The sequence below is a fragment of the Oryx dammah genome, unplaced genomic scaffold, assembly GCF_014754425.2.
Source record: "Oryx dammah isolate SB20612 unplaced genomic scaffold, SCBI_Odam_1.1 HiC_scaffold_3, whole genome shotgun sequence".
Lineage (NCBI taxonomy): Eukaryota > Metazoa > Chordata > Mammalia > Artiodactyla > Bovidae > Oryx > Oryx dammah.
In genome coordinates, this window is record NW_024070187.1 from 35,554,532 (window position 1) to 35,578,742 (window position 24,211).

The window sequence follows — 24,211 nt, forward strand, 5'->3', positions numbered from 1 at the left end:
GGGACTACAGAGACAGATCACAGACCAGTGGTTGCCAGGGTTGACAGTAAGGGAAAGAACGTGAGGGTATTTGAAGAAGATGAGGTCACTGTTCTACAATTCCATTAATGTAGTGTTTACATGACTCTATGTGTTTGTCAAAGTACCCTAAAAAGGGCAAAATTTGTTGTACATGAACCATATCTCAATACAGACTTAAAAAAAAAAAAAAAAGAGTAGCCTTGAGGCAAGTGGGACCTGGGACCCTTTGCTGCAGTGCTTGTATCTGGACAAACCTCTCCTCAAACAACAAAATAGGAAGTAACAAGGGACTAAAAATAGCTGTATGCACAGGCTCTCTGGGCAATTTATGAACAAGATACAAAAAGACCAAAAATCCAACTTCCGGGAGCAAAAGCAGGGTATCAGAAGCAAAAGAAGGGTACTGCACATGCCCCCTGCACACAGTACCACCAAGGGGGTGGGCAGACCACCTAAGCGCCCCCTCTGGCCCGAACCCATCCCTCCCCCACCCTTACCCCATATAAGAAATCTGCTTCCCAGTGCCAGCCCCCCTATCCTCACAGGAGGTAAACAAGGAAGTTACTTGTTTTAGCTCCCTTCTGCTGGCAGCAAGAATCCCAAAAAAGCCTTGCTTGAATTTATCATCTAGTCTCTTATCAATTTCCATTTATTAAGTAGTCCAAGAACCCTGGTCAGTAAAGCCTAGCTTAACACTAAGTTTAAAGAGTTTTTAAGATGGGAACATAAAAATCCTAAAAGATGGGTACACCCTGGTTGTTTCAAGTAACTCATGTTAGTTAGACTGAGTCAAGTCTGAGTTTACTTTGTCTTTTTAAAGTGTGTCACAGCTTCTACATTACAGGAGTCTGAAGGCCTCGCTTCTGTCCCTGATTCTGCCAATCAGGTGATACATATTGTAAAACAGCATTTCACTTCCTTTTTCTTCACCTAAATTACTTATTTTTTAAAATGAGAAAACAGTCTTAACCTCACAGTAGCTGTACCTATCAAAAGATGGTATATGGAACATTCAGGTGATGTATTAAATATGTATAGCATCAGCCAACTAAATATAGATACATTATTACACCAAATTCAGAGTTAGGATCGAAATTTCAACCTTAACCAAAAAATCTCATCATTATGAATGGTTAACAGGGAAGCAGAAACTAAATAATCTGAGAGATAATTAAGAAAGTAAAATACATAATAGGAACTACAAGTACAAAAAAAACTAAGATATTTTCTACTGGGGCTATATTGAACCTTTTGTAAAGCTTCTTTGGGGAAGGGCACAAAGATGTCCTTTTCTAAGAGTATATTATTGCAGGTTATCTTTGAGTGACAAATGCAATTTAACTATTTTGTAAACAAAATATCAAGTTCTTGCTAAATGTCAGCACTAGATGCTTGGCATATTATTAACTAACATTTACAAGACCCAAAAAGACACACCAAATGTACCTGGGCAGTTAATTTCCTTACATTCATGTATTTTATGTAAATACTTCGGCAAGTCCCAATATAATGGGGAAAAAAGCATTTGTGTAAGTAATGCTTAATTTGAAAACGTTCCTGAGCAAGTCCTACGTCGTCTGGCTTCCATACCTAAAATAATGTGCTCTTACCCTTATTCAAGAAGCTCTCACTTTAATAAACAGGAAACTAAAATGACTGTTAGAAAACAAGAGATTAGTATTCGATAGTTTTTTTTTAATCGTTCTCATACGAATCACCAGTTAGACCCTCGGAGCAGATGCTGAACCATGTCTTGGGGACAACGCCTGTGTGTACGTGTGTGACGGTACATCCCTAGCAAACGGCACTGTTAAACACGCGCCTCAGCCCCGATAAGGCAGGGGGCCCCTTACCCCGGGCCTCCAGCGTTAGAAGGCTTTGCTTTCTTTGGCCTTCCTCCAGCTTTATTCCTCCCCACAGGACAAGGCTATTGAGGAGCCTTCTGGAATATTCCAGGATACCCAGGGTTTCATACATTTCCTGGTCAAATGGCTCCAAAACCGCTTCTCAGGGTCCGCCTAACTGAAAGAAGACCGTGCTACCGGTGTATGTGCCACTAGGCTGAGAGAGGAAGAGGGGCTGCTGAGGGTGGGACGAGGGGAGAAAGGGCTGAACACTGTACAGTTCTCCCACGGGTCCCTAAGGGGGTGGAATGGAGACAGATCCCCCCAGGCCTCTACTCTCTGGCAAGGACTTCAGTGAAATCTGAGGTGACCAAAGCCGAGTCCCCAAGAGTAAGCTCGAGATGCCAACGCCAGCTACAGAGAGGTGGAGACAAATGCCAAGACAGCTATACTGGCAGATGTATATAAGCGCCTGCGTGAGCTAGAGGAGCCGAGTGGCAAAGGCTAAGCCTGTCCACACAGTTCGTGAAAAACTGCCGCGGACACCTGCCGCCACCCCCAGCTCCTCTCTACTGGGGGAGGGATTGGCGCAGGCAGCTGTGGGGGGAAGCAGGGTAGCTAGGAAACGGGTCCTGACGTTGCCTGCAGTGCGGGGGAGAGCAGGGTGGCAACAGGAGGCAGCCGGTGCGGTTCGAGGGCCCACCATCAGCTGATTATGGGGAGCCAGTCAAGGGCCCGCAGGGGGAAAGGGCGGGGCCGCGCGACGTCACCGTCGCGGCCGACGTCAGCGCCTCTTGCCGCTTGCCGCAGCCGCAGGATCGCTGTGGTGCAGCTCGGGTGCAGGTCTCTGTGGGAGCCACCTAGACCTCTGCGCTGCTCCTCGAACATGGCTGACTCGCAGAACCAGGGCTCTGCGGAGCCGAGCCAGGCAGCGGCGGCGGCGGCAGCAGCAGCGGACGCGGCTGCGGCAGCGGAGGAGGTAATGGTGGAAGGCGGTGCGCAGGGGGGAGATTCTGACAGCGCGTCCGGCGACTCCGACGGTGCGGTCGGTCAGATGGCTGAGGAGCCCCAGACCCCTGCAGAGAATGCACCAAAGCCTAGAAATGACTTTATCGAGAGCCTGCCTAACTCGGTGAAATGCCGAGTCCTGGCTCTCAAAAAGCTGCAGAAGCGATGCGATAAGATAGAAGCCAAATTTGACAAGGAATTCCAGGCTCTGGAGAAAAAGTATAACGATATCTATAAGCCCTTACTTGCTAAGATCCAAGAGCTCACTGGTGAGATGGAGGGGTGTGCATGGACCTTAGAGGGTGACGAGGAGGAGGATGATGATGACGACTACGAGGATGAGGAGGAGGGAGAGGAGGAGGACGAGGAGGAAGAAGAGCCTGCAGCAGAGGCTGCGGCGACCGTTGCCGCCAAAGATGAGGGTCCCTACTCTGCAGTGCCTGATGACGCCAAGAAATAAGCGGGGGCAGAGTGCGCAGAGGAGAATGACGACGCAGATTTAAAACCCCGATTACTATTATTTTGTACACATTGGTGGACTTGAACGGCTCAGGTTTTGGACCAAAGTACAGTACGAATCAATTCTGACATTCCTAAAATACTATGAAATTGACGCAGTCCGATTATGCCCAGCACGTCTCAAATTAGATTTCCAATTTGAACACAAATATACCAACAGGTGTTGAAAATGAGTTAAATTTAAAATGATTTTTCATGATCTCTTCTGTGAGGACTGGAGTTGAGACTTACTAAGGGTGTCAAGTAGATGTGACTTAAAGAACGTCACTTTGAAAATCCTTTCATCACAGTATCATCGCACTAGGCACGGAATACCCAAGCCGAGATCGAACGTGTTCTCAGTGCCAAATTCTTCAATTTCGTTAGTTTTGCATTTTTCCAGCGCAGCAGCAGCAGAACTCAAGACAGATCTCATCTTTAAGACTTTGTTTTTGTAACATCAGCTTTACACTTCAGAGAAGAGAGATGGGACGAAGGAAGCCGGTGCTGGAGATCATGACAATACTGTTAATGAGGCTCAGAAAACTGCCACTTCAGATTCTAAAGACTGTTCTGAATATTTGGTTCTGAGAAGGAGGGTGTATGACCTGTACAATATTGTCAACGTATGTGTTCATTATTTACGGTCTCGTGTTTATGTATTTTCTTGGTAATGTCTATTTACAAAGGTGTAAAACAAATCCCAATTGTTTAAGTATTAAATCCCTTTATCAAGTATTTTAGAAGTATTAATTTACTTGAAAAAAATGTAGAATTCTAGTAAAGTCTGTAAAGCATGTGTATCCAATGTTATGTACTTTGAATTGTGTGATGTCTTTTTGTCTTGTAGCTTTTAGAATGTAGCTGTGAAAATTATCAGAACTCTTCACTGAAGCTAATGTTTGGGAAAAAATATATACTTGAAGAACCAATGCAACTGTGTGTCCCCATCCGCAGCTCAGAAGTAGAAAGGGTTTAAGTTTGCTTGTGTTAGCTGTGCCTTCATTATTTTGCTATGTAAATGTGACATATTAATATAAAATGGTGCATAATCAAAGTTTACCGATTGGGAACAGATTGGCATACAGCAAAGGATTTTTAGGAGGACACATTTAATGTAAAGACTCTTAGCTTCTTTGTGGGTTTTGAACTGTGTAATCTATAAGGAAATTTAAGCATAAAGTTGTTTACCACTGTGGTGTTAATAAAACAGTATTTTCAAAAAACAAAAGGACACATTTTCTGACTGCCTGGAATGAAATCCCAGATCTGCCTCTTATTAACAATGAATCTCGAGCAATTCAGTTAATCTGTGTTTAGTTTCTCCTTATCTATAAAAGGGGATAGTAACAGTTCCTTCCTCACAGGTTATTATGGAGAACAAGCTAGTTAATTTACATAAAGCTCATAGACCAGCATCTGACACTAAATGCTCAAAGTACTTCAGCTGTTATTAACATTGTTATTATTATATAAAAGATAAAAGAGGAAGATTTGAAATTCAGTCCTCTCGTAAGTTACAAAAGGGGAGAAAATACATTATATTCTTATGATTTTTTCATTATATTCTTATCATTTTGTTTAAGAATGTGGCCTTTCATTCGTAAACAAGTAAATTCAATAAAATGTCTTCTTCCTCAATATAAAAATCAGAGTTTGATTTCCTCCCAGAAAGAATAAAAGACATTTTGCATATAAAGGCTATTTCAACTTTATATCTGGACATTCTAAATTAAGTATAAAATTGAAAGTGACTCCCCCCAAATTTTAAACACACAGATGTGTTTTTTTTTTTTTCATTTCCCTTAAGGGTTAAAATTATTCAGAAGTAACATTAGACAGATTTACCTTAGGAAATGGAAGGAAGCTCTGACCTGTTGCTAATTGCAATAGTTGAGTAAAACCTTAATGTAACAATCTTCCTTAGGGTCAAGACAACAAAAAGAGAAAATCAAAATAACTTATTATAGAAGAAGTAAATGATAATCATGCCCATCTGGAACAGAAGCAAAAAAAAAAAAACTAAACTAAAAATTCAATATTCATTTCTTATCCCTAGGAATAAAAGACTTGTTTTTCTAGGTCCTACAAAAACAAAAATGAGTGAAACAAATAAGGTGTGTAATTAGTGGGGAAAATAAAAAATTTTGGAAGGGATGTGATTTTATGTAGAAAGCCCGAGAGAATCAGTTGAAAGCTATCACATTCATTAAGTTTGAGGAACTGATCAGTTACCAAATAAATATATAAAAACCACTAATTATTTCTAGGCACTTTAATAATGGCAAAAATACATGCAAACGGCTCTCATGGTATATAAAATATAAAAACCTCAAAAATGTATGCAACCTATGAAAAGAAAAAAATAGAATATCACAAAGAAATGTAAAATAGGCCTTTGGCAGGTAAGACTGAATATCACAAAAGTGTCAATTCTTCCCATATTAACATTTTATTTACTACACTTCAAATCAAAACCCAAACTGGATCTAGACCCATATAACTACCCTAATCTTCACCTAATTGTTTACTAATATGGAAACAATTAAGATTTTTATCTTAAACTACGGACTCACAATTTTTAATGGAAGAAAATATATTATTACGCATTTATCAATTACTGGACAGGGAAAGGTTAAGTCTAGAGTGATTTAAGACCAAAAGAAATAATCAACAGACATGACAACACAAAAATTAAGAGGCTATAAAAATTTTTAAAGACTTCACATTTTTAAAAGCAAGCAGCAAATGGAATAAAATGTGCAATAAAGTACAAATACAAAAAAAAGTTCATATAAATCATATGAAAATCATTTTGTCTTAATAGAGAAATATATAAAGGATGTCAGCAGACTACTTTAAAAAAGGGAAATACTGCAATCCTATTCAGGGCAGCAAGACACATCCTGAAAGGACAGTACTAAGTGGTCCATGCCTCCAGCAAGGTCTGGATCTTTCTTTCACTTATACATACAACGTCAGCTATGGGGTTTTCTAGCTACCATTCATACCACTGCTGGCCACTTTTCTCAGGATATAGGCACATATGTGATGCCCTTCATAATGTCAAGCAATTTCCACCATTTCCTAACTGGCTTGATCTTTCCCCTCTGTTTCCTGAATTGCTTATTTGATAGTTCCTCAGGCAGCCATAAAACTTGCATGTTAATATGTAGCAGAATACCCTCTCTTTAAGGCAGGTCAAACGGTCTCACTCATAAACCACTTCTAGATCTATTATAGACCCAAATTAGTAAGCGACACAGAACATAACTGGCAAAAAGAAAGGCAGCGTGCATTACGCATTCAACTCAGTCTCTATGAGCATTATGCAGAAGACTGCAGCAGGCTGACGCTCACAGCCCACGCACAGTACAGCAGCTCTCCCGGACTCAAGAGTTTACCTTCAAGCACACACAGACACATTTGCACATGCATACACATGAACACAAACATTTTTTATTGACATGAAAGTCACAAAACATAATTAGCCATTTAAAATGAAAAATTTGGTGGCATTTAATTCATTAAAATGTTGTGCAATGATCACTTCTACCTAATTCACTTTAAGAAAAAATATTTTAAAGGCAAACATCAGAAAAATGGATCAATGCTATGTAGAATATGTAAAGTAGCTTACATATGGGAGAAATACAAAATTTTACAAGTGAAGTCAAGTTTCTTATTAGACTAGATTTTAAAAAAAAGAACACTCAGTATTTTTAAGGATTAGATGAAATCCTAGTACTCTCATACATTGATGATGATGTATAAGTTGGTATAATTCATAAGCAAAATCAATTTAGCAAAAATAGCCACAGAGTCAAAATGATATACACTAATTCCATTTCACCCTTGGGACCTTATCATTAAAGAGCAATTTTAAAAACAAAGTTTTATACTTAAGATGTCTGATACAGTCTTATTAAAAATGAAGGAAGGGGAAGAGAAAGAAATGAAGGGAAGGAAAAAAAGAACATAGAAACAAGCCAGACACTCAAAAGGGAAAGTAGGGAAAACACACATTCACACAGCAGGCTGTGCAGTCATAATTAAGACTGTCCATGAGGGCTTTTGGAGAAGGCAATGGCACCCCACTCCAGTACTCTTGCCTGAAAAATCCCATGGACGGGGAGCCTGGTAGGCTGCAGTCCATGGCGTCGCGAAGAGTCGGACACAACTGAGCGACTTCCCTTTCACTTTTCACTTTCATGCATTGGAGAAGCAAATGGCAACCCACTCCAGTGTTCTTGCCTGAGAATCCCAGGGACAGCGGAGCCTGGTGGGCTGCCGTCTACGGGGTCGCACAGAGTCGGACACGACTGAAGCGACTTGGCAGCAGCAGCAGCAGCAGCATGAGGGCTTTATAATGAATTTATAGATATAACCATTATCTCAACCTAAGTTAAAAAATTCAGACATACAATTTTATACATATATTGTATGTTTTCAACTATGCCAACTTTGTGTTTAAAAAATTGCATAGTCTGTCTGAACTGAAAACAGCAAACTCTTCAAGTTATTTATCTTCAAGGGATGAAGTGACACAGGGACCCTGAAACTCTGGTCTTGGCCTCTTAGTGGCAATGTGCTGAGAGCCTAAGCTCTCACTCAAACAAAATGGCTCTGAATCTTGGCTCTGGTTTTCGAACTCTGGACTTTTAACCATGTAAACCTGAGCAAGTAACTTATACCTCTCCATGCCTCAGTTTCTTCAACTATGGGAAGCACTCGAGAAATGTGACTAGCATTTTAATTATCTGCTATTCCTGTAACAGCCCAGCACAAGTACCATGCAGATCTTAAAGATCACACCTCCCATAGACTATCTCAAGAGATCAAGTGAAGTCTCAGCATTCCTAACCTGATTTGATCTTAAGGATCTAGAAGTGTTTGTCATGTGTGGGTTTTACTCTCACATTCCTTTATGGAATCTAGGTGCCTTTTGAACTGTGATGTTGGAGAAGACTTTTGAGAGTCCCTTGGACTACAAGGAGGTTATATATGATGGTGAAAGATTAATCATTTCCTTTTGATTGTTACGTGCCATAATCTTGTCACTGGGTATTTTCATAAATTAGTCTAAGAAAATGAAGTGAAAGAACCAAAAGAATAACACCTGCTGTATTTTTAACTTGAGATCTGATGCTGGGTCTTTTCCAATGAGTCAGCTCTTCACTTCAGGTGGCCAAAGGATTGGAGTTTCAGCTTCAACATCAGTCCTTCCACTGACTCGATGGACATGAGCTTGGGTAAACTCTGGAAGTTGGTGATGGACAGGGAGGCCTGGCGTGCTGCGGTTCATGGGGTCGCAAAGAGTCGGACACGACTGAGCAACTGAACTGACTGACTGACTGGAGCACTCACCTTAAGTTGTGCTATGTGCTAAGTCGCTATAGTCATGTCTGACTCTTTGCAATCCTATGAACTGTAGCCTGCCAGGGTACTCCATCCATGGGATTCTCCAGGCAAGAATACTGGAGTGGGTTGCCATGCCTTTCTCCAGGGGATCTTCCCGATCCAAGGATCGAACTCGCATCTCTTATGTCACCTGCACTGGCAGACACGTTCTTTACCATTAGCACCACCAGGAAAGACTGGCATCTCTTTTTTACTATTTCCTCTCCTCATCATCTTTTTAGAGCTTTCCAGGTAGCACAGTAAAGAATGTGCATACCAATGCAGGAGACGCACTGCACTTGGGTTCAATCCCTGGGTTGGGAAGATCCCCTGGAGGAGGAAATGGCAATCCACTCCAGTATTCTTGCCTGGAAAACTCCATTGACAGAGGAGCCTGGCAGGCTACAGTCCATGGGGTTGCAAAGAGTTGGACATGACTGAGTACATACACATGTCATACAATCCTCTTTTTAATATGGAAAAAACTGGGGAAGATATTGATTGCATTTGATTTGATTAACTTGAGTTAAAATGGAAGAATATAGAATGACATGTGGGTTTTTTTTAAATTGATGGTAATAAACACCACGTTACAGAGTGTGAGGAATACTTAAGTCATGTGGTACAGTATTATCCAGATGGGACTACCAGCTGTGGCAAGATTTAGCTAAGATGCCAGCGGTCACCAGCAATCACCCAAGGGTGTACTTTTACCTGGATGCTTATAATTCATTTGTCTATCTATAGCTCTTGTCCAAGTAAAGAGAGCAATTTTAAGACCAAATGGAATGTAATAAATTATGGATACAGAATTGGTATCCTTCTGTCATTTTCCTCCAGGGCAGTGGTGACAGCAAATATCTTACTGTTAGCTCAATAAAAACAGCTTCAATGCCAGCAGCATCTCTATATACAACTGCTCAAGTTAAAAATACAGCAGGTGTTATTCTTTTGGTTCTTTCACTTCATTTTCTTAGACTAATTTATGAAAATACCCAGTGACAAGATTATGGCATGTAACAGTCAAAAGGAAATGATTAATCTTTCACCATCGTATACAACCTTTCTTTCCAGGATCTCAACATGCTTTGATGATAACACTTCTACTTTTCACAACATTAAGTGAAAATTGCTCAGCTGTGTCTGACTCTTTGCGACCCCATGGACTGTATCAGTTCAGTTCAGTTCAGTTGCTCAGTCGTGTCCGAATCTGTGACCCCATGAACCACAGCACGCCAGGCCTCCCTGTCCATCACCAACTCCAGGAGTTCACTCAGACTCATGTCCATTGAGTCCATGATGCCATCCAGCCATCTCATCCTCGGTTGTCCTCTTCTCCTCCTGCCCCCAATCCCTCCCAGCATCAGAGTCTTTTCCAATGAGTCAACTCTTCCCATGAGGTGGCCAAAGTATTGGAGCTTCAGCTTTAGCATCATTCCTTCCAAAGAAATCCCAGGGCTGATCTCCTTCAGAATGGACTGGTTGGATCTCCTTGCAGTCCAAGGGACTCTCAAGAGTCTTCTCCAACACCACAGTTCAAAAGCATCAATTCTTCGGCGCTCAGCCTTCTTCACAATCCAACTCTCACATCCATACATGACTACTGGAAAAACCATAGCCTTGACTAGATGGACCTTAGTCGGCAAAGTAATGTCTCTGCTTTTGAATATACTATCTAGGTTGGTCATAACTTTTCTTCCAAGGAGTAAGCGTCTTTTAATTTCATGGCTGCAACCACCATCTGCAGTGATTTTGAAGCCCCCCAAAATAAAGTCTGACACTGTTTCCACTGTTCCCCCATCTATTTCCCATGAAGTGATGGGACCAGATGCCATGATCTTCATTTTCTGAATGTTGAGCTTGAAGCCAACTTTTTCACTCTCCTCTTTCACTTTCATCAAGAGGCTTTTTAGCTCCTCTTCACTTTCTGCCATAAGGGTGTTGTCATCTGCATATCTGAGGTGATTGATGTGTCTCCCGGCAGTATTGATTCCAGCTTGTGTTTCTTCCAGTCCAGCATTTCTCATGATGTGGAGAAACGCTCATATAAGTTAAATAAGCAGGGTGACAATATATAGCCTTGACATACTCCTTTTCCTATTTGGAACCAGTCTGTGGTTCCCTGTCCAGTTCTAACTGTTGCTTCCTGACCTGCATGCAGATTTCTCAAGAGGCAGGTCAGGTGGTCTGGTATTCCCATCTCTTTCAGAATTTTCCACAGTTTATTGTGATCCACACAGTCAAAGGCTTTGGCATAGTCAAGAAAGCAGAAATAGATGTTTTTCTGGAACTCTCTCGCTTTTTCCATGATCCAGCGGATGTTGGCAATTTGATCTCTGGTTCCTCTGCCTTTTCTAAAACCAGCTTGAACATCAGGGATTTCACAGTTCACATATTGCTGAAGCCTGGCTTGGAGAATTTTGAGCATGACTGTACTAACATGTGAGATGAGTGCAACTGTGCAGTAGTTTGAGCATTCTTTGGCATTGCCTTTCTTTAGAATTGGAATGAAAGCTGACCTTTTCCAGTCCTGTAGCCACTGCTGAGTTTTCCAAATTTGCTGGCATATTGAGTGCAACACTTTCAGAGCGTCATCTTTCAGGATTTGAAACAGCCTCAACTGGAATTCCATCACCTCCCCTAGCTTTGTTCGTAGTGATGCTTTCTAAGGCCCACTTGACTTCACATTCCAAGATGTCTGGCTCTAGATTAGTGATCACATAATTAGTGATCATCATGATTATCTGGGTCATGAAGATCTTTTTTGTACAGCTCTTCTGTGTATTCTTGCCACCTCTTCTTAATATCTTCTGCTTTTGTTAGGTCCATACCATTTCTGTCCTTTATCGAGCCCATCTTTGCGTGAAATGTTCCCTTGGTATCTCTAATTTTCTTGAAGAGATCTCTAGTCTTTCCCATTCTGTTGTTTTCCTCTATTTCTTTGCATTGATCGCTGAAGAAGGCTTTCTTATCTCTTCTTGCTATTCTTTGGAACTCTGCATTCAGATGCTTATATCTTTGCTTTTCACTTCTCTTCTTTTCACAGCTATTTGTAAGGCCTCCCCAGACAGCCATTTTGCTTTTTTGCATTTCTTTTCCATGGGGATGGTCTTGATCCCTGTCTCCTGTACAATGTCACAAACCTCATTTCATAGTCCATCAGGCACTCTGTCTATCAGATCTAGGCCCTTAAATCTATTTCTCACTTCCACTGTATAATCATAAGGGATTTGATTTAGGTCATACCTGAATGCTCTAGCGGTTTTCCCTACTTTCTTCAATTTGGGTCTGAATTTGGTAATAAGGAGTTCATGATCTGAGCCACAGTCAGCTCCTGGTCTTGTTTTTGTTGACTGTATAGAGCTTCTCCATCTGTGGCTGCAAGGATATAATCAATCTGATTTCAGTGTTGACCATCTGGTGATGTCCATGTGTAAAGTCTTCTCTTGTGTTGTTGGAAGAGGGTGTTTGCTATGACCAGTGCATTTTCTTGGCAAAACTCTATTAGTCTTTGCCCTGCTTCATTCCGCATTCCAAGGCCAAATTTGCCTGTTACTCCAGGTGTTTCTTGACTTCCAACTTTTGCATTCCAGTCCCCTGTAATGAAAAGGACATCTTTTTGGGGTGTTAGTTCTAAAAGGTCTTGTAGGTCTTCATAAAACCGTTCAACTTCAGTTTCTTCAGTGTTACTGGTTGGGGCATAGACTTGGATAACTGTGATATTGAATGGTTTGCCTTGGAGACGAACAGAGATCATTCTGTCGTTTTTGAGATTGCATCCAAGTACTGCATTTCGGACTCCTTTGTTGACCATGATGGCTACTCCATTTCTTCAGAGGGATTCCTGCCCACAGTAGTAGATATAATGGTCATCTGAGTTAAATTCACCCATTCCAGTCCATTTTAGTTTGCTGATTCCTAGAATGTCGACTTTCACTCTTGCCATCTCTTGTTTGACCACTTCCAATTTGCCTACAGCATCGGATCTTGCTTCTATCACCAGTCACATCCACAACTGGGTATTGTTTTTGCTTTGGCTCCAACCCTTCATTCTTTCTGGAGTTATTTCTCCACTGATCTCCAGTAGCATATTGGGCACCTAATGACCTAAAGAGTTCCTCTTTTGGTATGCTATTATTTTGCCTTTTCATACTGTTCATCAGGTTCTCAAGGCAAGAATACTGAAGTGGTTTGCCATTCCCTTCTCCAGTGGACCACATTCTGTATAGTCCATGGAATTCTCCAGGCCAGAATACTGGAGTGGGTAGCCTTTCCCTTCTCCGGGGAATCTTCCCTGTCCAGGAATCGAACCAGGGTCTCCTGCATTGCAGGCAGATTCTTTACCAAATGAGCTATGAGGGAAACCCCTCACAACATTAAAGATAAAGGGGAAAAACAATCAAACAAACACTAATTCACGTCTTTTTCTGTCTGTCCCTGACTATGACAGCAATATTAATAAGGTGGCAGTAACCACACTAGGTTTTCAGAAGTCTATCCAACAGGTAACTGTGACGGCAAGGGGTCGGCCTCCTGACACCAAGTACAGAGTCATGGATGGTAGTGCCTAAAGCAGTATGGATGACCTCACTGTGTGCTCAGTGAGTGTTAGCATCCCAGAAAAGCAAAAAGCCAAACTTCCACCTAACACAGAAGCTACTCCCTATTCTAATTCAAACACAGTGTCTTGGCAATAAAAATAGGAATCCCCCTCTGCCTGGCATTATTTAGAACAACAGCATATTTTACAACACAAAGATTTAAAACTTTTTTAGAAAGAGAGAAGCTATTTTTTTTAAGAAAGTCATGGTAAGAGAAGATGGAGTTTTGTAATATAAGTAAAAGAATAATGTAGGTCCCCTTATTACTCCCTTGAAGTTATGTACTCTCTTTCTTTTAAGGAACCTGTGTGTCATCAGAACATCCTAATGGAAAATGTTTTGTAGAAGCAGCCCTGAAGTCAAATAGGGGCAAACAACCACAAAGAAAGAGAAAAGGAACCCACTGACTTTAAACAAAAGCATGCTCTCTGCACTGATTCTGAGGACCACTCATGGGATGAGCAATGTCCAGGAGTGAGTATATGTCAGTGTGTGGTCAGGACACTCAAGAACCCCTCCTCAAACTGTGCCTGCTTCACCCACACCCTACTCATATAACTGACCTTCCACATACTTGTCCCAGGCCCCAGCTCATGACTAGGTCAGAACATCTCCACTAAGATAGCTTATCAAAGGGGTGTTGAGGGGCATGTCTCCCCCTTGCTGGTTTCCCTGATAACCAAGAGCCAACCTCACATCAATTCCCCTGATTACTGGTACACACCTCCCCATTTTCCCCAGTAGCAGAGATGGTCGCCACGTCCTGCCTGCTATCTACCACACAAGGTGGTGTATCACTCCAGGACCTTGCTTCACACATGTAAGAACCCGCATCCATTAAACCACTGACGTCTCTGTTGCTGACTCTAGATTTTTTCTTCAGTCTCAAGATTGGGCTTGTAGGCCTGCAGGGCCTTTTGCCCAACTGTCAGCAAAAGATAAAAATGGTGGAAAAGGAAAAAAAGACGAAGAAAAAAGTGTGGCACAGACCCACTTCTATCATGAGACTTCTTTGCTTGCAAACTTTACCAAGCATCTTTCTCTTTTTATTACATTCTTGTCTCTGTTTTCTAGTATCCAGATCTTAGCAGTCCTCCCAAGAACTCTATCCATATCCATCCCCCCCAGATGCCTCTGTCCATGTGGATTTCTCTGAACCCCTTTCGATTCAATTAATTAATTTTGTCTTCATATTTCATTTATGGTTGCAAATGAGAACAGCTTAATACCCTAAACAAACTGGGTTATATTTCAGTATTCCTGCACGGATTGTGTCTCAACTATTAGGTCAATTCAATTGCTGATTCAAAGAAATACCTACTGAATAAGGAGACAGTGTGAGTGAGAGAAAGCAAAGAGACAGAAGGAAAAAAACTCAGACCCACAAAGAGAAAGAGAACAAAACAGGCAGAGACAAAAAGTCTCTAGGAGAAACAATTTTATAAAGATACAAAAAAAGAGGGTTAAGTCCCAATACCTGCCTCCTCTGCAGACTAGATCACAAATTGCCTATGCCCACACAAGAACACTCTTTCCCCACCGGGTGTACCCAACACACAGTGCATTTGGAAGACTCACTAGAAAGTGAAGAAATTCTGAATGTGCCCTTCCTCAGGTTGCTTGCCTAGCCTACTGTTAGCTCATAACAAACAAGGTACACACTATATTGTCTGAAACCTGATGCAAAAGCTCAGACATCCTTTGAAAAGTCTAAAAGCTATAGATGTATCTACATATGTAAATACATATATAGATACACGTTATAATGTGATCACCAAAACCAGGAAGGAAGAAGAATTGTTACAGAGAAGAACCAAGTCTGACTCCATGTTGAAACTGTTTCTTTGACTTGTTTTTTGTTGCTGTTGCTGTTATAATCATTTTTAGTGGCCTGCCTCAAAGGACCCTGCCACTCTGTTAAACTCTTTATTCAGTTCATAGAAAGATAATCTGACCCTGCCCACTTGCGAATGACTGCCAAAAGAAAAAAAACATGGAGTAAGAGAGAGAAGGCACTAGCAACCCACTCCAGTACTCTTGCCTGGAGAATCCCAGGGACAGCAGAGCCTGGTGGGCTGCCGTCTCTGGGGTCGCACAGAGTCAGACACGACTGAAGCCACATAGCAGCAGCAAAAGAGAAAGAAGAGATTCAAAGGCTGCCCCTTCCAAAGGCTGGCCCTTCCCAGAAATATTTTGCAAGACTGAAGGCCCATTTCACTTTACTTCCTCATTCCCTCTCCCACTCTATATTCTGCCTTTTGACTTTAGTTCCTCGTTGCTTCTCTCTGGTTCTATAAAAGAACCTGAGATCCAGACCCCAACAAGACAGTTATTTTGAGACATAGTCTGCCATCTTCTCTGTCAGCCAGCTTTCCAAATAAAGTTGTATTCCTTTTCTCAACACCTCATCTCTCGGATTCACGGGTTTGTTGTTCCGTGAGCAGAGTACTTGGACTCAGTAACAAGATTACCTGGACCCAAAAGCCACTTTATCAGTTCAGTTCAGTTGCTCAGTTATGTCTGACCTTTTGTGACCCCATGGAATGCAGCATGCCCGGATTCCCTGTCCTTCACCAAATCCCGGAGCTTGCTCAAACTCATCTCCATTGAGTCGGTGATGCCATCCAGCCATCTTGTCCTCTGTTATCCCCTTCTCCTCCTGCCTTCAATCTTTTCCAGCATCAACATCTTCTCCAGTGAGTCAGTTCTTCGCATTAGGTGGCCAAAGTTTGGAGCTTCAGCATCAGTCCTTTCAATGAATATTCAGGACTGATTTCCTTTAGGATGGACTGGTTTGATCTCTTGCTGTCCAAGGAACGCTCAAGAGTCTTCTCCAACACCACATTTCAAAAGCATCAATTCTTTGGCATTCAGCTTTTTTTATGGTCCAACTCTAATATCTATACATGACTACTGGAAAAAAACCATAGCTTTGTCAGCAAAGTAATGTCTATGATTTTTAATATGCTGTCTAGGTTTGTCCTAGCTTTTTTTCCAAGGAGCAAGCTTCTTTTAATTTCATGGCTGCAGTCACCATCTGCAGTGATTTTTGGAGCCCAAGAAAATAAAGACTGTCACTGTTATTCTGCCTTTTTTCCTGCCCTTTAGCCACTTTATGATCTGCCGTAAATTTCCCAATTTTAAAAATATTATGATGCTATGGAATAATACTGTTTTTATTAAACAAATCATTAGCAGTTGATAAAAGTACCAATGTTATACAGATAAAGAAGGGACAGTGCTTTTAGCTTTGAAACACTCTTATCAAGTAAGAGTTTCAAATTAAACACCTGCTGCAGAGAAGAAATAATTCGGACTCCGTGTTGGAACTGTTTCTTTGAGTTGCTTTTTCTTGCAGTTATTATAATCATACTCAATGGCCTGTCTCAAAGAACCCTGCTACTCTGTTAAATTCAAGTGCCTTTGCTCAGCTCATAAAGAGATAATCTGACCCTGCCCATCTGTGAATGACTACAAAAAAGAAGAGACTAACACATTCCACTGATGCTTTTGAACTGTGGTTCTGGGGAAGACTCTTGAGAGTCCCTTGGACAGCAAGATCAAACCAGTCAATCCTAAAGAAAATCAGTTCTGAATATTCACTGGAAGGAGTGATTATGAAGCTGTAGCTCCAATACTTTGGCCACCTGATGCCAAGGGCTGACTCATTAGAAAAGACCGATGCTAGGAAAGACTGAAGGTAGGAGAAGAAGGAAACGACAGAGGACGAGATGGTTGGATGGCATCACCGACTCAATGGACATGGGTTTGAGCAAACTCCAGGAGATGGTGAAGGACAGGGAAGCATCATGTGCCGCAGTCCATGGGGTCACAGAGAGTCGGACAGGATGAGCAATGAGCGACTGAACCCAACACACCCCTTCCAGAGGCTGGCCCTTCCCGGAGATGTTTCGCAAAACCGTCAAAGACCCTTTTTTACTTTACTTCCTCACTGCTTTCTCTCTCTCTATTCTGCCTTTTGACTTTAGTTCCTCATTGCTTCTCCCTTCGGTTCTATAAAAGAACCTGACATCTAGGCCCTGACAAGATGGTTATTTTGAGCCATCAGTCTGCAACCTTCTCTGTCAGCCAGCTTTCCAAATAAAGTCATATTCCTTGCCTCAGCACCTTGTTTCTAAGATTCACTGGCCTTGCATGCAGTGAACAGAGAGCTTGAACTTGGTAATACATCTACTTGAGACAAGATTAGCCTCTATACTAGGTTCCCAGAGTCAAAATCACCTGAAGCCATTTTTGTTGGGTCCTTGGCAACTTCTCCATTATTTCAGTTAACTCTGGTATTATAGCTCACATTTTCCCCAAAGCTGACGCTTCCTGGGTGGTCTGGAAGGTTTACATGACAAAAAAGATTACTGAATGCTACATTATATTACCCTGGCTTCTAGCTATCTTTTAAAATGTAAAAGGATGGAAGAGGAGGCCTGTCAGTTTTTCTGTCACTCCTATTTTCAAAAGAGAAGATTTATGAGAGGAAGCCAATATACATCACTTATATAGGATTTCTGTCTGCATCTTTGCAACTAGGTACAGTAAGAAGCCAATTAAAACCCAAAGCTTTCATTTCCCAGCATACCCAAAACAGCATCCAACTTCTCTACCTCTGTAACCTTTTTCCACAGCATCAACCCTTGCTTCCAGGCTTCCCTCACTCACAACCCTCCCAAGTGGAGACCACCATTCCCTCACCTTTCTGCAGGAAGATGAGAGACACCAACCTCATCTTTCTGCACACCCACCACTTCTTCAAGTCAAGAAGTTTTGTCTCTACCCAATGTGTTAATGATCTTTAAGTCCTCATCACAGGAGTTTCCCTTCTGTTCTAATATATATAACTCTTCTAAGAACATACATTTTTCCCCCATCCTTGCTTTTTTTATTTTATCACGTTTTTCTTTGTGTAGGCAACCTCAGATTCACTGGTGGTTAAGGTTGGCATAAGTAAGTAAACAAACTACTGACAGTAAGACTTCTAATACAACAGATCAGTGAATATAACAAAAAAAGCAGCAGACTCACAGATACAAAGAACAAATTAGTGGTTACCAGTGAGGGTAGGGAGGGGGAACAACACAGGAGTTGGGGAGTGGGAGGTACAAACCACTGGGTGTAAGGTAGGCTCAAGGATGTGCTGTACAATATGGGGAATGTAGCCAATATTTTGTAATAACTGCAAATGCAAAGTAACCTTTAAAAATTGTACTAAAATTTGAAATGCAAAAAAGAAAAAGGAAATATCCTACTTAGAAACTATGACTTGATTAAAAAAAAAAAAAGACTTCAAGACATACATAAATCTTCAGCTCTAAACAAAATCACCTAGGTATCACACAGACATGTCAAAATCAACATTTATAAAATGGAACTCTTAAAAAAAAAAAAAGGAACTCTTCTTCCTTTCCACCCTGCTCTACAGATTCTGTTTCCTGTTGTTCAAATTGGAAGCCTCAATACATGCATGTTATCGATACATGCCTCTCTAGTAGGATCCACATATAATCAGGCACTAGCGCCTGTTCATTACATAATCAACACATAGCTGACTCTGCATCCCTGCTGCCCTCATTTTGGCCCTCACCACCTAACACCTGAGTTACCTCAGTAGTCTCCTATGGGTCTCCACACACGTGGTCCGTTTCCATATGGCCACCAGTTATCATTCTAAAACAGATCAACCATGTCCCACTTCGAAACCACTTAGGGTCTGACAAGTTTCACCCCAATACTATTGCATCCACCCTTAATCCACACACTAGCCCCCACCCAACAAGTACTCACCATTCTCTATCATGTGTTAAAGCTGAGAGTCTGACTCCCATTATTCCCTGTGCCTGAAATGTTTTTCCCACTCACATTCTTCGCTGGTGAGTCAAAGTGTTGTGGCTTCTCCCTCTGGTTCCACGGCACTTGTTTTATCACTTACCTATCACACGCACCATAATCTACTGCAATTACTCATTATGCTGTCCCTTCCCAGCTAGTACTGAGGATAAAAGTTACTTATTTCCTAAATCCAGCAACAGATTTGGCCCACAGCAGGCACTCAGTGTTTGCAAACTGAATTAATTAACATGCAGATGGCCAAAAACCTCACTCTAATTCAAAAGCAAACAAAATTGAATTTTTTTCTCCTTCAAAGAGAACACAGAAAATCATACTAAAAAATCAGATGTACTTGAATTAATTTTCATGAGGCACAAAGAATTTAATTTAAAATCTACATTACAAATTCTTCATCAATAAAACCACCAATAATAGTAAGCATTTTTATAACATTCGATTATTCAACACATATTTTTGGGGGCATTTTTATGCCAGTCACTCTGATGGATACTGGAAACCTTCTATAGATGTTGGGAGGTCCTTCATTCTAAAATGTCAAAATATTCTCCTATAAATTATCTCACTTAGTCTCCCATGAGGAAGGCAGAACGGTTATTTTAACCCTCTATTGACAGGATAGGAAACCGAGATCAGGTAGTTTATGTGGTTGACCAGGGTCAAAGCCAGTAGGACAGAGATGCAGAACACACACAGTTACCTTCCGATCCGAGGTCCACTGCTTCCTCCACTATTAAATCTGTAAACTAGCCCTAGCACTCTTATTCCCTCTGAAGAAGGGACGAATAGTCAACTTTAGTCTTGGTCTTAGTAAAAGTGTCGAGAAATGAAGTTACATGTGCACAGCCAAGGGTCAAGACTAACCTGTTCTCCTTGCACACTGCCACTTTGTCTCCTCCTGGTATCAGCTTCTTCTGTTCAATCACACCATAGCTTTCTCGACAAATCTATATTTAAGGGGGAATAAAGAAACGTTTCGATTTTGTTGACTACTTATCTTTCTAGACTCCAAATGACTGAGAAGCCTTAGGAACGAATGTAGCTTAATTACTACTTACATTACCACAGAAGATTCTTGGGAGGAGAAAGAATCAGAGAACATCGGCACTTTATAGGATAGTTTTAAGATAGGGAGTTGCCAATAAACGCAATCAAAGAGAAAATATGAACTCTAGAAAATAAATTATATGTATAGGAGTAAATGGGCTTCCCTGGTGGCTCGGTGGTTAAGAATCCACTTGCCAATGCAGGAGACATGGGTTCAATCCCTGGGTTGGGAAGATCTCCTGGAGCAGGAAATGGCAACCCACTCCAGCACTCTTGCCTGGGAAATCCCATGGACAGAGGAGCCTGGAGGGCTACAGTCCACGCGGTCGCAAAGAGTTGGACACAATTTAGTGACTAAACAACAGCAGCAAACAGCAACATAGGAGTAAAGAGGAATAAAGCTTCAGTAATTTCCTCAAGTGTATAGATTAATCACTCATTCATTCACTTATTCAACACACTTATTGAACTCCAGTAATATTCAGGACACACTGACTATCATACGATCCACCAATTCCATTTCTGAGTATATATCCAAAAAGAACAAAAATACTAATTCAAAAAGATACATGCACCCCAATGTTCAAAGCAACACTATTTACAATAGCCAAGGTATGGACAGAATCTAAGTGTCCGTCAACAGATGAATGGCTTATGTACACAACGGAATACTACTCAGTCATAAAAAAGAAGGAAACTGTGCCATTTGCAGCAACATGGATGGACCTGAAGGGTATTATGCTAAGTGAAATAAGTCAGACCAAGGAAGATAAGTACTATACGATGTCACCTATAGGTAGAATCTAAAAGACACAACACACTAGTGAATATAACAAAAGAGAAGCAGACTCCAGATTTAGAGAATAAACTAGTGGTTACCACTGGGGAAAGGAAGAGGGAAGGGACAATATACGGGTAGGGGACTAAGACACAAACTATTAGGTGCAAAATAAGCTATAAAGATATATTGTACAACACGGGAAATACAGCAAATACTTTACAATAACTATAAATGGAGTTTAACCTTTAAAAACTGTGAATCACTGTACTGTACACTTGTAACTAATATTCTACAACAACTATACATTGATGAAAAAAAGATACTATGACTAAATAGTTTGGTTCAGAGAAGTCTCTGAATTTGTTCTTTGATTCGGAGAAAAATTATGCTAGTTATGACCTGTAAGCATGATAAAAGAGACAGCTACGGTCGTTAAGTAAAGAAAATCCTTACCGTGAAGTTGAGACAGAAAGTCTCCTCAATATCTTCCCCAGGGTAATCTAACAGTTCTTGAAGACTCCTAATCACAGTGTGACAGAGAAAAGAAAAGAGGTACATCACACATGGCAATAGTGTTTCTATCCCAGTCACATGTCCAGATTATTTGCAAGGAAATGCTACAAAAGAACATACTTGAATGAACATAAATCTAGACTGAAAGTCACGTTAAACATATTTTGAAAAAAATGTCTTAAAGCAGTTGACTTGTAAGATGCTCACTAACTGTTCTCTGTTCCTACTGACAAACCTTACTGAATTTATGAAGAAAATCAGACAGCTTTGTATCTGACGCGCTTATGTCAACCCTAGTATCCTTTGGAAGTAGATAAGTGAGGAGATAAGTGCAGTGGTCCTACAGACTGGCTTTATCTGTATGCATTCGAAGGATAATCCTCCCATCATAGAAAACAAGCTTCAAAGTCACTGTGTCCACTTTGGAATCTAGCCTTACTTGTTAATGCAAGGGGCTCTGTGTGCAAAGAACTCTATTAGCTGCCACACTGAAGAACACTGGAGCCTGTTTATGCCAGCAGTGGTCGTATCGCAGCTGTCACGAGGATACATTCTTATTACTAGACTTCATTCACGCTTCTTCAGTGAGCTCAGAGTCTGGCAGTTCCATAACGGGTTGCCCAGAAAGAAAATTTTTTGTGCAGAATTTTAATCTTTTTTCACTTAACCAGCCAAAATCATTTCTTCAAATATATTATTCTCAGCCAGGTTGGCAAAGAAAACAGCATACATTTCTGTCACTCTCAGTTACCAAAAAAGTAACCCTGCCTGGTCTCCTCTGCCATTTTTTAATATTCCTTCTAAATTTTCTTTACCTCTCTCTGTGCCTCTCTCCCCTGCCCCATGTCCTTTATGATTTCTCTGTACTGATGTCCTATACTGGTGGTGTGACCATCTCCTCTCCAGAGAGCACCTTAGAGACTACCCTTTCTCTATCTCCATCTTAAAATCAGTATTCCTTCTCTATATTAAAAAAGGGATGTTACCTCCTGCTGAAGTCAAAAGAACTGTCGTGTTTCCACAAAGCCAAGGATATGGTATCTTTTTATAAATTAAATTTCACCTTATGCTACCTAAAATCAATACACAGAAACTCAAAATAAAAGGAGTTTTTTAGAGACAGAAAGAAAATGACTAAAGACATGTCTCTACTGTCCTGGAAAATAGTATGGAGGTTCCTCAAAAGGCTAAACATAGAGTTACCATTTGACCTAGCAATTCTACTACTAAACGAAAACTTATGTCTATACAAAAGTATGTAAAAATATCCGTAACAGCACTATTGGTAACAGTCAAAATGTAGAAACAACCCAAATGTCCATCAGCTGATGAATGGGTAGACAAAGCTTGGTATATCCATACAACAAAATATAATTTGACAATAAAAAGAAATGAAACACTGATACACATTACAGCTCAGATGAACCTTGAAAACATGCTCTGTGAAGGAAGCCAGACACCGAAAACCACATATTGTATGATTCCATTTATGCGAAATATTCACAAGAGGCAAGTCTACAGAGACAGAAAGTAGATTAACGGTTGCCTAGGGCTCAGGGGATGAAGAAGTTGGGAATGTCAACTAAAGAATACCAGGTTTATTTTTCAGATGATGAAAACATCCTAAAATTGATGGAGTAAAGGCTGCAAAACTCTGTGGATACACTAAAAGTCACTGAATTATATACTCTAACTGGGTGAACTGTGCAGAATGCAAATTATATCCCAATTAAACTGCTTTCTAAAAAAGGCTCCATGAGATAACAGAAAAAATACATACACTAGTCTCTGCCCCCAGTTCCTTAGCACAGAGCTCCCCAAATCCTTGTAAATTCCTCTGGGATGAGGGCAATAGAAACCCTTAACCTGTGGGATCCAACTCTATCTCCAGGTAGATGGTGTCAGAACTGAGATAAGTTGCAGGACGCCCAGCTGGCATCATGCAGAATTACTTGGACATGTGGGCGAGAACCCCACACACATTTGGTGACCAGAAGTCCAGCACATGTGGTCACAGTGTGAAAGTCAAGGAGACAGAGAAAACAGAAATACAAAAGGATGGGGAAATCTGTAACTTTTAAAAAATACACAGGCTCTCTTTTCAATACTTTCTCCCCTGCTATCTACGGACCATGACAAATCTCAAAGTCCTTATATTCTGTTCAGGATAAGAAAAGCAGAGATTGTTTGGATTCCTGGGCAGCTACGACTTCCCTTTTCTATTTTTCTCCTTCTGTCCCTAGAGTGACCCAGGAATTGTTTCAAGCCAGCAGCTGTGGACCCCCGTCTTAAGACAAAGCATACACAGCACAATCGAATGAGAAACTCTAACTTATACACGTGATGTTTTCAACCTTTAATCTCAGTGCCAAGAGCAGTTCTCCACGCCAGGCTCCCATCTTTCAGCTCTGTACCTTCCTTCCGTGGGTGACAATTCCTTCAAGTCTTCCAGGCCAGGCTTCACGTTCAGTAGCTTCTTATAGAGAGCCAGCGGGAAGTGCAGGTCCACCACAGTGGAGTTGTAAATGGCGAGTCCGCAGGTTATGCCAATCAAGTGAAACCAGTTGTGCTCTACAAAACACTTTCAGCACATGTGCAAACGTGTTAAAAAGAAAAGCAGTGCTCGCACCCTCAAAACC

At 41.1% G+C, this 24,211-nt stretch overlaps 2 protein-coding genes across 4 annotated transcripts in view; one reads left to right on the forward strand and one right to left on the reverse strand.

Moving 5' to 3' along the window:
- Positions 1–24,211, reverse strand: part of HERC3 (HECT and RLD domain containing E3 ubiquitin protein ligase 3) — a 140,279-nt gene that overhangs the window by 20,841 nt on the left and 95,227 nt on the right. For 2 of the 3 annotated variants that reach the window (XM_040237874.1, XM_040237875.1), the window contains exons 21-23: positions 23,987–24,153; positions 21,513–21,579; positions 20,096–20,178 (exon numbers count right to left, since the gene is read on the reverse strand). In XM_040237874.1, coding sequence (XP_040093808.1) covers positions 20,096–20,178; positions 21,513–21,579; positions 23,987–24,153 — 317 coding nt within the window. Of the gene's footprint in view, positions 1–18,169; positions 19,761–20,095; positions 20,179–21,512; positions 21,580–23,986; positions 24,154–24,211 lie in introns of those variants that run through there. The other variant, XM_040237876.1, reaches the window with a different exon arrangement.
- NAP1L5 (nucleosome assembly protein 1 like 5) lies at positions 901–5,125 on the forward strand. The gene has a single exon (XM_040237877.1). The coding sequence runs from the start codon at positions 2,581–2,583 to the stop codon at positions 3,331–3,333; it is 753 nt and encodes a 250-aa protein (XP_040093811.1). The 5' UTR covers positions 901–2,580; the 3' UTR covers positions 3,334–5,125.